The sequence below is a fragment of the Chrysemys picta genome, chromosome 5 (genome assembly GCF_011386835.1).
Source record: "Chrysemys picta bellii isolate R12L10 chromosome 5, ASM1138683v2, whole genome shotgun sequence".
NCBI classification, from domain to species: Eukaryota; Metazoa; Chordata; order Testudines; family Emydidae; genus Chrysemys; species Chrysemys picta.
In genome coordinates, this window is record NC_088795.1 from 53,470,036 (window position 1) to 53,485,145 (window position 15,110).

At 41.8% G+C, this 15,110-nt stretch overlaps 1 protein-coding gene across 5 annotated transcripts in view; it reads right to left on the reverse strand.

Moving 5' to 3' along the window:
* Window positions 1-15,110, reverse strand: part of CLGN (calmegin) — a 72,794-nt gene that overhangs the window by 4,722 nt on the left and 52,962 nt on the right. For 2 of the 5 annotated variants that reach the window (XR_006174435.2, XR_010601785.1), the window contains 4 exons: window positions 9,137-9,352; window positions 7,516-7,635; window positions 7,127-7,268; window positions 1,013-1,159 (listed from right to left, as the gene is read on the reverse strand). Coding sequence is in view for 3 of the 5 variants with exons in the window: in XM_005284328.5 (XP_005284385.2) it covers window positions 1,013-1,122; window positions 7,127-7,268; window positions 7,516-7,635; window positions 9,137-9,352 (588 nt within the window). In the remaining 2 variants the exon portion in view is untranslated. Of the gene's footprint in view, window positions 1-1,012; window positions 3,924-7,126; window positions 7,269-7,515; window positions 7,636-9,136; window positions 9,353-15,110 lie in introns of those variants that run through there. The other 3 variants (XM_005284328.5, XM_042850311.2, XM_065597726.1) reach the window with 2 other exon arrangements.

Consider the following 15,110-nt stretch of genomic DNA (forward strand, 5'->3'; position numbering starts at 1 on the left):
GTAGTATCTAAAGGGTCATGAATTCAGTGACTCTTTCTCTCCCCCCCCTTAAAGTACAGTCTGCACTCATTCTACCCATCATTTCTTACTTTGGTGGTTTTAGGTACTCCACAGCCGCATTACTCAGGGAGACAAAGTAAGTAGCATGGCCAAAACAGATATCTGACTTAGTGCTTCTTAATTTGAAAACAGGTAATTACCATATCAGAAGTCCTCCCAAGAGGAAACTCCGATATGGGCTAATGTATTGCAACCCTACTTCCCTGCAACACCCAATGGCAGGCCTGTCATTTTAATTTAAAGTTCCTGAGCTATACCACTGTCTTAGCAATGACAATCAACAGTTTGAGAAATCTGTGAATTAGATATTCACAGCTAGTCATAATTATAAAAATGTTTGCATATCCTGGTAATAACTGGATAAGATATGCAGAAATATAAGAAAATCTGAAATATTTTTGAAGTCTTCCAAAACGAGGCATTAAGAGATTTGCTACTTGCCAAAGTATCCAACACTTTCAAAACTGCTAGAAGAGTGGCTAACTATATAAAACTGTACTCTTCTTTCAATCTCCCTGGCACAAACCCGGTCAACACCACCAAAGTTCTACAGAAAGTTAGAAGAAGTTTTAAAATAGCATTACATCAGCCAAACTCAATGGAGGAGAGAGTTCCTTTTCCAAAACACAGCAGGCTGCTTCCGAACACATCATTTACAAAGCTTTTTTCTGCTGTATGTAGCAGGGGAAGCTGTAACCACAGATTTTACAAGCCTATACATTCTAATGCCTGAAATAATAAAATAAATATTCAAACTAATATAAATAGAGAAAATATCCAAATTAGTATGTGGATGGGGGTCTGGTTTTATGGATAAATTGGAGGGGGGAAAAAGGATGTGGTCACTATATCCCCTGTAAAACATATTTCCTTGAAACAAACAATCAAATTCCTGCTTTTCCCCCCATTGTGCTTATTTGCAAATCTTATTTGCTGTTCTAAAGTAGCTCACCTCATCCTCTGAGCCAGATTTATTTGATTTGTCACCTTCTTCTTCCTGACTTCCTTCTGCAGCTTCATTCTCCTCTTCATCATTTTTATCTTCACCTTCACCCTTACCTTCTAGAGCAGAGATTAACATGACGACTCAGTAGATGGACTATTTTATGCGAAGATAAGTGAGAAAACCAAATACGCTACTAAAGCAAAATACAAACAAAATACACCAATTTCAAATTTTAACATGGACCATTTTATATGCAACTGTTCAAACTAACATAAGCCCCTGATACCAGGGTTAGAGATTTCTTAATATTAACTAGTGCAAGGATTCTCAAACTGGGGGTCGGAACCCCTCAGGGGGTCGTGAGGTTATTATGAGCTGTCAGCTTCCACCCCAAACCCCGCTTTGCCTCCAGCATTTATAATGGTGTTAAATATATAAAAAAGTGTTTTTAATTCATAAGCGGGGGGAGAGGGGATCGCACTCAGAGGCTTGCTACGTGAAAGGGGTCACCAATACAAGTTTGAGAATCACTGAACTAGTGTAAGATCCATTGTCAAATTTTAGTACCCAATTTTGACAATTTCAGCCTAGCCTCCTTTCATGCCAGCAATTCATTTATTTAGACATTCAAGCAACATTTACTGCAACTGAAAACAACTGTTGACACAAAAAGGAGGAATCTACTCCTTAATCTCTAACTGTTTTAGCAAATGGAATTTTAGTCCAAAACGGAGATTGGATGGTTCATGGGACAGACAATGGAATTATGGGTCTATCATACAGAATACCATTAAACAGTTACCACCCATACTTGATGGGTTTCCCAAATCCCCTATTTTGGCCTTCAAAAAACAACCTCAATCTGAAGCAAGCTCCTAACAGACCAGGTCGCACCAACTCAAAGCAGCACCAGACCTTGCCGTACAGATGCAAAACCTGCAGACGTATCTCCACTACAACGATGATCAATGCCCCCCACAACACACCTTTCAAAGTCGATGGGTCCTACACATTCTTATCACATGTGGTGTACATCCAGTGTACAAATGCTCCAACTACAGTTATGTGGGTGAAACAAGACAATTACTGCACTCTCAAATGAACTCACACAGAAAAATGATAAAAAAAAAACAAACTATCACCACCCTTGGGCAAATGCACTTCACAAAATTATCACTATCTCTGACCTCTCAGTCCTCATTCTCAAAGGAAACTGGCAGAACACCTCCAAAAGACGGGCATGGGAACTAAAATTGGTACCTCTGCTAGATATAAAAAAATCATGGACTCAAACACTGGATTTATGGCTCATTACAACAATCTCTAACCTTCTTTTGTCCTAGGAGTGTAGAGAATTAATTGCTCACTTCACCTGGAATGGTCTCGACACACATATTAACGCCTTATGCTTAACAATCTGCTGTTCTACCTTGTATTTAGCTGTGACGCTCTGAGTACCTCTACCAGCTCTATGTAAACTCAAAAGCTTGTCTCTCTGACCAACAGAAATTGGTCCAATAAAAGACATTACCTTACCTATTTTGTGTCTCTAATATCCTGGGACCAACACCGCTACAACATTGAAATAAACATTAGTAATCAAAATGTAGTTCTTAGTGACAGACATCCATGTCAGAAAAAATATTAACTGGCACTTGTTGGTAGTCTCAGCAGAGCTGCCATGAACTGAATGGGCATGAACATTTAAATCATTTTATCCTCTCTGGCCTGATCTACAGTAGGAAATTTCGACCCATAATTCACTACCAGTTCAACTCCAGTGGTAGAAATAGTAATATTAACAGGTATTAGGTGTTTTTATTCAGAGCAGGGAAAGATGACATGGTGGTAGAAACACCTGATCCCTGTCTGCACCATAGTCTCTACCAGTGCTACCAACAGTAGAGATAGTACCAATAGAAAACAACATGTCCTAGTTTTCCTGATATAGATGCAGACTTAGGGATGTTTACTTAAACAAATAGCTATATAACTGTAAGGACAGTGTGGCAAAACACCACTGTTCACATTCTGTCAAAAAGACTTCAGTTTTTAGTGCTGTGAATCCAGCACTTTGCAGAAGCACTAACATTATTTAAAAATAATAGAGAAAAACCTAAACTCCAAAAGTAGCAATTGCCAGAAACTGAATAAACAGGACAATTTTACTATTAGTTACTGATTACCTAATAAATAAGGATGTAATTGTCCCTAAAAGTTGCACATACATCTTATCCTCCATGGCAGAGTTACCTGAATGCTTCTTTAGGTGTCAGGAGCTCCGTGCAGAGGAAGGGCGGGCAAACCAGGGGATGTGTGGCCAAATCAAGTTATCACCACCCACTGGCCCCACAGAAATGTCATATTAAAGTAACAGAAGAGCAAGTCACAAAGCTGAGGAGCCCCTTTAGAGATAACATCCTGCCAGCAGCCACACACACCCTTAAACTGAGGAGGTCTACTTCAAATGCTTCTGCTGTTGGCAATTGTGCTGTCTTGCATGGAGGGGCAGGAAGTTTCTCTCATAGGCAGATCCCAGGAGATTTAGGACTTCATAGGTCAAATCAACACCATACACTCTACTCAGAAACAAAGACGCAGATATTGACTCTGCAGATGTGACAGCTATGGTCAAGATCAGAAGTAGATAACTAGTAGTAAATTATATTATGGTTGCAGATTCCATATGAAGTAGTCTGGTAGAAAGCCTTTTACATCTCTGCCTGGGAATTGCTGCCCATCAGCCTGAAGTATTAACATCAGCAAGAAGGTGCAGGAAGCAAAGGAAGGAATAAAAGCCATTTTCAAGCCTGGGGCCAGGTTACTTCCCTTTCTCAGTACCTGAGGGAGAATCTTTCCTTCCTGTCTTTTTTCTCCTTTATCATCTCTTTCTTAGTCTCCTCAATTTGTCTTCTTTCTGTAGGAAAGACAGAAGCCTCGTGTTCCATGCTTTCAGACATGAAGAGGCAAAATAATGGTGTAAAGGGAACAAAACCTTCTCTTAGGTTGATTGATAGGTTTTTGCTTGCTTCTTCCTGGTAAGTGGAATCACAAGTTTCATGTAAAGAATAGGAAAGTAGGGAAAAGGAGAGATGTATGACAAAGCCTTTATTTTTTCCTCTCAGAAAGCACAGAAGTTGTCTAAAGACCTTTGAATAGACTGCATGTCTAGAAATTAAAGACTTTTCTTTAGTATGTGTTTAGTTACTACTGGGATTTTAGGCTTTAACACTGGATCCAATGAGGCTTCTTGGTGTAACAGTATGGACCGTAAACAGCCATTCCAAAGACAAAATTCTTAAACAAGTTAATCAGAGAAGTTGTGTGATCCAAGTTAGTTTTAATTTGAGTTGGCACCACATGTATTACACTTTCATTCCAAAATCTACTTTGATAATGCTAGTCATCGATCAGAAAAAGATCCATCTTTTAATAATGTTTCAGTAATATTTTGAACCTCATCAGAATAAAACCAGAAAAAAATCTTGAATGGCATTCTGAGTATCTGAGTTGTACAGCTTGATTCAATGCATAAGGATTAATGCAGATTTAAGAATTAAGACGGTTTCCCACAAAACTAATCTCCTTTCTGCTAAAGGGAAACATCACACTACAATGCGAGGAAAATCCTGGAGGTTTAATAGATTGAGATTATTTGTACAATATGAAATCTGTAGTCTAAGAAATAGGATTATTTTACTTGTATCTTTAAATTAAGTTTCATCATCATGATATTACATATGAAGTCACATCTCATGAGTTTAACTATGCAGAACAGGCCTGAACTGGGCTGCTGTGAATGCACTTTGGAGGGCAGTCATTCCTATGGACTTGCAGGGCAGTTGGCCATTCCCATAGGATTACTAGCAGAGATCATATGACAGAGCGGGGGTGATCAGTGTTCAGCTCACTCTTCCTGCTCTAGTCTTAGACAAGGCAATGTGGGCTGAGTATGATTAGTGAGCTCTGTACTGTTCTGCTTAAATCCCTGATATACAGTGTAGTTGTAGCCATGTCGGTCTCAGGATATTAGAGACACAAGGTGGATGAGGTTATATCTTTTATTACCAACTTCTATTGGTGGGAGAGACATGCTTTAGAGCCACACAGACCCGCAGAAGAGCTCTGTCTCTCTTTCACCAACAGAAGTTGGTTCAATAAAATATTACCTCACCCACCTTCTTTCTCTAAATTCCTAGTGGCATTTTGAGATGCTGGCAGGCTGAACCATTCTCCTCTAGGAGAGAAATAGACAGGGGGAAGAGAAAAGAATGAGATGAAGGAAGGAGATGATCAGTGGAAGTGTGAAAAGAACAAAGTAGGGAAGTGAACATTGCAGTGAAAAACGTACATATTAAAAAAATCAGACTGAAGGAAACCGAAATGGAAAGAGATAAAAGAAAAGGAAGGAAGAAAAAAAGCAAGAGATGCACTAAAAGTTTTTTAATAAAACCAATGCAAAGTGCCCAATAGGCCCAAAGTGCCAGTGGTTCATAGGAAAAAGGTGGGTCCCCTAGAGAAACTCTTACTAAGAGGGAGCCCACACACAGATGCAGCATCGCCTGAACTGGATGGAAAGAACCTGTAACTCAGGAATCCCAGACTGCCATGCTGGTAGCAGTCAAGTAGGCTCTAGTAGGCCCTGGTTTCCAAGATGAACTCAATTAAGATACAGTAAAGGGAAGCACTCAATGGAGAAGCAAGGGAGGCTTCTTTATTCAAGGGCAAGAAATATGACAGTGACTAGGCCAAAATAAGAGGAAGAATAGAAAGAAAATGCCAGAGGGTCTGGACTGGCAATCGATGCTTATGTCAACAGTACAGGTGGCATGGGGACAGTTAATGCCTCTGATGCCGAGGCATAGATGGAATGGCTCAGTGCTGCCACAGACTGTACCAAAGCACCAGCACTAATACAGACAAAAGCTATCAGTATTGAAGCATCCACCATGCAGAGGTGGCCAATGGTAAGGCATTTGACACTGAGGTCAACCACCAATGCCAGAAAACACTGGCATCAAGAGGATGCAGACACTAGTGTAGACACAATCTGATAATCACTTGCCTCTTGACTGTTACTTCCTCAGTAAGGAGTGAAAAGAGTAATACTGAGAGAAAGTCTCTGGAAGGCTTAGTCATCTGAAAGAACTTGACAGATGCCAAGACCGTGCTCAAGGAAGGCGCTGACCCCTCTTCTTATATACAACTTCAGGTGAGAGGAATGCTACCGTGAAGTGAAAAGGTATCAGAATGGTTTAATAACACGCTCCGTATTGGATCCAGTGGCATGGGATGTTTTAGCTAAGTCTAAAAGTATTTCAAGGCCTGATGATCTACTGGTTTCTGACTTGGCAGAATGAGACTGAGATCTGTGCAGGCTCCTAAGGCAGTTCAGTGCCAGCAAATGACACCCTCATAGCTTCTGATAAAAAGTGAAGTAGCTGTCAGCTCTCCAGGATAGTTAGTGAGTGAGTGAGTACAATTTGCACATAGAATACTTAGGAACAAGCTTCTCCCCAAGGGAGGAGAAACACCACATAAATTTAATGACGATGGACAAAGTGTCATAGGAGAAGCATAGCTTAAAGCCACAGATTTGCCTATGATCGTCTTAGATCTGAAATGATGTCAGAACATTTCAATAGCATCTTAAGAGACCAAATATCCAGAAGGGGTATAAAGCCTAACATTATGCACAACTAACTATATTTATATATTAGAAGCATTAAAAACTCTCTCCTAAAGGAAGAAGTTGATTGATGAAAGACCAAAAGACACTGTAGCGTTCCTGCTTTTTGCCTTGGTTGGTCAGAAGAAACTGCAGGGCAGTTGGGACTGTGCACTCTTGCTTGAGGGTGGAGAAAAGAATGGCATAAGGGCAGAGGCAAGGTGTGCATACAGCCCCAGCAGACACAGCTATTCAAAAAGGTCAAAGAAGAGTAGACTCCAGGCAGGCAATGGTCAAAGAACTACTTATAGTAACGTAACACTGTTTTTTTCCCAGCCCTATTACTCTACAATAGCTGGTTTTAAGAACTGATATTATTCTGCCTGGAAAAGCAGTCTATAGCTATTTGAATTTTGACATGTCTACAACCACAATTTGTTTGCTCAGCTTACCTTCTAAAGCAATATCTTCATGTTCTTTCTCTTCTTCCAATTCTGCTTCATCATCTATCTCCCCTCTCTCTTGTTCTAGTTCTCCCTTTGTAACTGGCTTAGAGACATCCATTTTTTTGTAGTCAATGTCTTCTTCTATTTTCTATAATAAATTAATCATTTACATTTTTAAATAACTGATATCTAATATTTATTTTCTAATTTGGGGGGATTTTGTAAAGTCCTATTATTAAAATTAAGATTTACGATAAAAACCCAACTGATTTTATTTGTAAGTGATTTTTCAATTATGTAAATATATTGCTGCTAGAGGGCATTAAGGTCAAACAAATTACAGTACTATCATTAGAAAAAAAAAAAAGTGAAAATAAAATCAATTTTTCTTTTACCTTGGTTGGCCAGCAGAACAATACACCCAATCCTACAGGCAGTGCTAAAGTCAAGATATAAAGAACCCAAAGCCATGGACGGTCTTCTGCAGCAGTCACCAACTGACTAAACATACCAGGCTGCAGAAAGAAACAAAGAACTAATCACTATAATGAATTAAGTAACCTAGCATTTATATAGCTCACTGCATTTTTCAAAGTACCGTACAGACATTTGTTAATCTTTAACATCATGTAAAAGGCTTCTCTTTTGGGAATTTAGTCCGTTATTTCGTTTTCTTTACCAGCTATAATGTTGCACGCATGCACTCTCTCTAAAGGGCAAGAATATCGTTTATTAAATATGAAAGGACAAATTTTGCAAACTTGCACCATTAGAGATCTGCAGATGTAAGAAAACAGCAGCCACACACAGATAGAATACATAGTCACTAGTGGGAGCCGAAGCACTGAAAGCACAGGCCAGCACCCTACCATTTGAGCTAATGGAGAACTCTTAGAGCTAATCTACACTGCAGAGTAATGTGCTCTATAGAGGTGTGTTTTCTAAAGCACACTAACGTGTTGTGCATTAATTGGTCTGTGTAGACCCTTCTGGTGCAAGCTAAAGGTTCCCTAGTGCCCTTTAACATAGTACGGCTTCAAAACAGCATTACGTTAAAGCACACCAGCAGGGTCTATGAGGACCAATGAATGAAAAACATTTTAGTGCGCTTTAGAAATCATACCTAGAGTGAACACTTTACAAAGGTATGATTTCTAAAGCGCATGAGTGTGCATTACCCCACCGTGTAGACAAAATCTTAGCTGTAAGGAAGAGGCTTTGTAGTTGCTGGGCACAGCCATTAGAGAGAGAGTTATGATCACATACAATAGGACAGTGTATCATGTGCACATCTTGTGACACAAGCTGGAGATGTGTGCACACAGGATTTCAAAGGTGCTGGTTGTCTCCAGGCAGTGCATATAAAGATGGATATGCACATGAGGACACGATAGGGGACATGGATTTGATAACTGATGCACACTATTTTCAGAGTTGTATAGTATGTGTTCAGAGTGACGAAGGGCCTTAAATTTGCTTGACAGTAGATTTACTACATGACCAGTATCCTTGGTCATTTATCCATTCCTGGAGAGATTACATATTTAGACTTGCATCTGAAGAAGTGAGGTTCTGACCCACGAAAGCTTATGCTCCCAGTACTTCTGTTAGTCTCAAAGGTGCCACAGGACCCTCTGTTGCTTTATACATATTTAGAGTGAGTATACTATCAAGGCTGAGTCTAAAGATCCTACTCTTACTTATCAAGGAGTATTGAAATCTAGGGGTGAAATCCTGGCACCACTTAAGTAAGTTTTGTCATTGACTTCAGAGAGATCAGGATTTCACCCATATGTAAGCCAAGTGCTTCAAAGGCTTACATTTGAGAAGAGCGTAGATTTGGAAAAAGCTAAGCAGTCAAACTAGAAAGATTTAGCACATTTCTCAGAACAGTGATCCGCTTTGAATAAAAAGTAATCAAATCAATATATTGTCTACATTAACAGTAAAATCTTCCAACAGCATGTTTCCCCACTTATTTTGGCTACTATGAGTATGGTAAATACTACTGTATACCTCATTAGCACTAGCTACCAATTTCTTCAAGCCCCAGCCATCTGCAGCCCATCGATCTGCCACTTCCTTTTGTGAACAGATGATAAAATTATCAAAGTATATATCAGGGGTCATAGACCACAGCTCTAAACCAATAGCACTAACAGCAGTCATTTCAAATGGGTGAAGATCCTCAAAATAATCTGGGTTAGGGATTTTTTGAGGACTCCAGATCCCCTGTAAAAAGAAAAAAAAAAGTCATTAGAGAGATGCTACTAAAAACATGAGCAGTGAATCACTTTTTTTAAAAAAGCCAAACATATGCCAGTTAGAAAGGAAGGGGAAGTTACTTACCCTTCAGAGAAGCAAAATCTTGCATATCACTTCCCTAGAACATGATGGACTGACCACCTCTAAGTCTTTAAAATGTTTGCTCCCTAAGGGTTGTGCTAGTGGTTGGTAGCACAAGGCACCTACAGCTCTTCTGCTACTTGTGGGCTCAGTGATTTGACACCACTGCCCTTGGAATCTTTCAGTCGACTGTTCACGGAAAACACAAAACTGTTCATGGCCAATTACAAAAATTAAAAATTGATTATAAAATCTTGAGATAAACAGCAAGACCAATAGGCTTTACATCTTAAATCCTATAGTAATCAGCACCTCAAAGAGTTAGCTTAGGAGAGGTGAACACACAAATCCTCAAAAATGATCTCTTCAGAGAAGCAGGATTACAAGTTAAGAAAGAAACAAGTACTCTCCTTCTCCTAACCCTTGTTCTTCAAGATATGTTGCATATGTTCATTACACTGTGGATATGTGTGCATTTTGTGTACCAGTGCCAAAGAGTTTTCCCTACTGGTGCCAACAAGAGTGGTTCCCAAACAGAGAATATAAAGGGCAAGCTGCCCAGTCCATCCTTCAGTTCCTCTGCACCAGGATCCTGACAACAGAATTTAATGCATTGGGAAAAGATGGTGGGTCGTGTAATGGAAACATGCAACATATCTTGAAGAACCTTTAGTTATAAGAAGGTGAGTAACTGTTTCTTTGAGTGCTTACATAATTCCATGACACCGTAGGTGACTTCCAAGTCACTACCAATGGAGTTGGGGCCAGGAGTTCCACCAAAAAACACTTTTCTCCATTTGCATCTTCCCTTGATGCAGCTGTAATTGCAACGTGTCTAGCAAAAGACCAAGGACCACATTGCTGACCTGCAGATGTCCACACTAGGGACATTTCCCACAAATGCTGTGGAGGCCAAGTCCACTCTGGTTGAATGCACTGTCATTCTCAGGAGGTGATATATCCTTGGCAGCACAGCACATGATAATGCAGCTGGTAATCCATTTAGGGTCATTATGGTCTAACAGAGTGACCCCACCATTATGCTGCAGAGGTTATGAAAAGCTGTGAAGAACCCCAAATGGGATTTGTTTTGCCTAGGTTAAGACAAGACTAGAGCTCAGCACACATTTGAAGTGTGCAGCTATTGTTCATCCTTGTGAACATTTGGCTTTGCAAAAAAGACTGGCAAGTATATAGACTGATGTAGGTGAAAAATCAGACACCACCTTGGTGTATAACCTAAGATGCACCTTGTCCTTGTTTAATACAGTGTATGGGGAATCCATTACCAGGGCATGCAGTTACTCAACCCTTCCAGCAGTAGTGATGGTCACTAAGAATGCATTTTTGCTGAGAGGGTGTAATAAGCAGGAGGATAAGGGCTCAAATAGAAGACCCATAAGAGCTGACTGCACTAAATTCAAGTCCCAAGGTTGAGGTGGATTCCTGATAGGAACAGAGACTCTTTCCACCTTTTAGGAATCTGGTTGTCACAGAACTGGTGAAAACAGTCCTACCTTATATACTAAAGGTGAAAAGCTGAAATTGCAGCCTGGTGCACCTTAATGGAATTGAAAGCTAGACTCAACTTTGAGATGTAGTAGATAGTCCAAAATCTTTTGAATTGTGAATTGTGTAGGAGACTCACTGTGACTAGCTTCCCAAATGGAGAAACACTTCCACTTAATAAGGTAAGTAACTATCTTGGAATATTGCCTGCCCTGCTATTAAGCAGGATGTTCTTGACTGCCACTGAATAACTTGCCTCCTCTGTATTTAACCACTGCTGAACTATGCCATGAAATGTAGCACCCAAGGATTTGGGTGTAATATTCGCCTGTGATTTTGCAATGTCAACTCTGATTTGTGGAAGTAAAGGTTCTGCACAGGTCCAATACTAAAGTTAGCTCCAGACTGGCTGAGGCAAGAGGATCATTCTACTTTGTTCTTGCTTCAGCTTGATAATAACTCTAGGAATGAGTGGCATTGGTAGGTACACGTACAAGCAGGCCCTTGCCCTACAGGAAAAATAAAGTGTCTGATGGACCCAGGACTGTGACCATTTCTTCAGCAAAGCTAAGCACCTTGCCTGTTCTGCCAAGTGCAAACAAATTAGCTGCTGGAAATCCTCCTATTCAAAACACTGATCCCTGAACGCCTTTGTTGAGAGGCCATTCATGATCCAGGCTGAAGGATCTGCCAGACCATTCTGAACTCCTGGCAGGGTAAGATGCCTTAGGAGTTACCGAGTTCTATATGCAGAAATGCCACAGCCTGACTGCCTCCTGACACCCAGCACCTCCCTGCTTGTTCCCATAAAATACTGCTGTGGTGTCATCAGGGAGCACCTACATGGTCCTGCCCTGAACACGACATGCTTGGAATATTGCACATGGCTCAAGAACATTTACATGTAACCTAGCCTTGTGAGTGGCCCATAAGCCCTGAGCCAGATGATCATCCAAATGACTTCCTTACCTCGTCACTGAAGCGTCCATTACCAAAGTCTGAGGGGAGAGACTGAGACAAAGGAAATTCCCCATATACATTGCCCTGACTCATCCACCAATTTAGAGACAACAGACCCTGACTGGGATGCATACTAGTTTGTCCACATCATGAACCTGGGGGTGGTAGACTCACTTGAGCCATGCCCGCATTTCCTGGAGGTGCAGCCTGGTGTGAGGGGTTGCATATATACAAACAGCCATCTAACCTAGAATCCTGAAGTAATTCCTCATGTGGTTCATGGCTGATCTTTGAACCATGCACAGAGGTCCTGTTTTGCCAGGAAAGCCTTGGCAGTGGCTGAGTCTAGGACTGCCCCAATGAACTCTATTCTTGGAAAAGTGACATGATTTGACTTCTCTGTTTATTTTCACGCCCAAGCTGCTGAACAAATGGAGAGTCCAACAAATACTGGTCTCTACCTGATGACTGGAGTGACCCTGTGTCAGTCAATTGTCCACGTAGGGATACATGTGGACATCCTCATTGTGGAGATAAGTGCATGGCAGTGGTGGCAGTCTGATAAAAGCTTTGGTGCTGATGACAGTCTGAAAGATAGAACAGTGAACTGGTAAGGATCTCCTACTACCATAAACCTCAGGAACCTGCTAGGGTGGACTGCCACATGGAAGTAGGCATCCTGTAAGCCAAGGGCAGCATCTCAGTCTCCCAGATCTAAAGAAAGGATAACAGAAGCTAGGAAAACCATATGGAACAACTTTAAACTTTTTGATACATCTGTTTAGGTTCTGAAGTTCTGGATGGGTCTAAGAACCCCTCTGGCTTTGGGTATTAAAAATATTGGGAGTAAAAACCCCAACCTGATGTGAAAGAGCACTTCCTTTGTGGCTCCCAAAGAATGCAGAATCAGCACGTTTTCTCTTAGTACAGACTCATGAGATGGGTCCCTGAAAAGGGAAGTGGAAAGGGGGACTAGAAAAACGTAGGGTACATCCTGATGCCATCCTGCTTAGCACCCACTTGTCTGAAGTGATGGTCTGCCATGCATTTAGGAAATGGGATAACCTATTCTCAAAGGAAGAGAAAAAAGCCAGAGAGATCCAAGCTGGTAGATATGCTGTCTTTGACAAAAATGTCAAACAGGCTGCTTTGAGGCTTGTGGTTGCCTGGATGAAGTGATCAAGGAGGCAGAAGACAGAGGCTGCCTCCTTTGTGATCTTTTCTTTTTCTCTAAATGGTCAGACAGCCTGTAGGGGTAGAATTGCTGTCTTGGCTGGAACTGAGGATGATATTTTGTCCTCTTTGTAGCCAGCGTGTAATAGATCTAGGGACTGCTCTTGTCTTTTAATGCATGTAAAGCCTTTCCAGTCTTAGAGGTGAAAACCAGCACAGCCCTCAAAAGAAAAAAAGTCTTCAATAACCTACTGTACTTCTGCAGGAATCCTAGACACCTACAACCATGAGGATCAGTGCAAAGTTACTGCTGTTACCATAACTCTTGCCACACGGAGTCTGGTGCATCCAAGGAAGCTTGCAGAGCTGATCAAGAAACCAGACAGCCTTCCACCAAGAAGGGCTGGAACTATTCCTTAGAGCTTTCAGGCAATTTATTTAAAAAAATTGAGAGGCTCCCAGTTTGAATAGTCATTCCAGGCCAAAAGGACCTAGTGTTTAGCAGTGCACAGCTATAATCCCACAATTCAATAAATCTCTCCCCCAGAAAGGTCTAGCTTTTTTGCAACCTTTTCTTTGGGGGTAACCTTAGCTTGATCTTGATGGTGCCTTTCATTCACAGTGGACTATATAAACGAAGGGAGCAGGGTGTAAACACAACAGCTTGAACCTTTGGGATGGAATCTGGTATTTGCACTCCATGCACTTAGCCACTGGTGGAGTAGATGAGGGGATTTGCCACAGTGACTTGATGGACTACACTACTGCCTAATTTATAAGAAGGTCTACTGGTCTTCATCCGGTAATGATGATGATTTATTCAGAGGAGACAAAGCAGAACCCTCTTAGAATCATAAAATATCAAGGTTGGAAGGGATCTCAGGAGGTCATCTAGTCCAACCTCCTGCTCAAAGCAGGACCAATCCCCCAACAGATTTTTGACCCAGATCCCTAAATGGCCCCCTCAAGGATTGAACTCACAACCCTGGGTTTAGCCGGCCAATGCTCAAACCACTGAGCTACCCTCCCCTCAAAGGTCTTGAGGTTGATCCTGCACTGCTGAGGCAGACTGCTGTTCCAAGGCAGGTTGGGGAAGGTCCACCAACTCTGTGTCCAGAGGCTATTTGGTACTGACCATTAGAAGTCTCTCAGTACTGGACAGGGAAGCCTCTGTCGTTTGGCAATCTGCTTCCACAAAGAAAGAAATGTTGGTCTGAATGGAAGCATCCCTCAAGACATCCAAAATGGCCAGTGAGAAGGCTGTTATGGTACCAGAAGCCAGTTGTGCATAGACCAAGCTTCTCAATCGCTGGAGCACCTCCAAGGCAGAGCATATTCTGTGAAAGCAGGAACAGGTTCCAGAAGAGGCCCTGGACTCTCTGAAATGAGAGACTTGGGAACCTACTTCAGACTCTGATGAGGAGTAATAATACTCTGAAGGCCAAGGCAGAGCAGTACCAGGAGGAGTCCTCAGAGAGGAAGACAGGGATCTGTGTTGAGACTGAGGTCACCGGAAGCAGCAGCAAAAGCTTCCTGGCTATCGGTACTGTGTGATGAGATGGAGTTGGTACAAGTGGTCTAGACATAGTTTCTGGGGAGGCTGATGAACGTGACACCAGATAGATCCATACAGACCCTGCTGTCGGTACTGATAAGCATGGCACATTCCACAGTGCTGGTACACAATCTTCATCCTGAATCAGTGGTGAATGATAGTACCGAAAGGAAAAGACGGTTACTCACCGTTGTAACTGTTGTTCTTCGAGATGTGTTGCTCATATCCATTCCAATCAGGTGTGCGCGCGCCGCGTGCATGACCGTCGGAGAATTTTCTACCCTAGCAACACCTGGCGGGTCGGCTGTGGAGCCCCCTAGAGTGGCGCCTTCATGGCGCTGGATATATACCCCAGCCGACCCGGCGCCCCCTCAGTTCCTTCTTGCCGGCTACTCCGACAGTGGGGAAGGGGGGCGGGTTTTGGAATGGATATGAGCAACACATCTC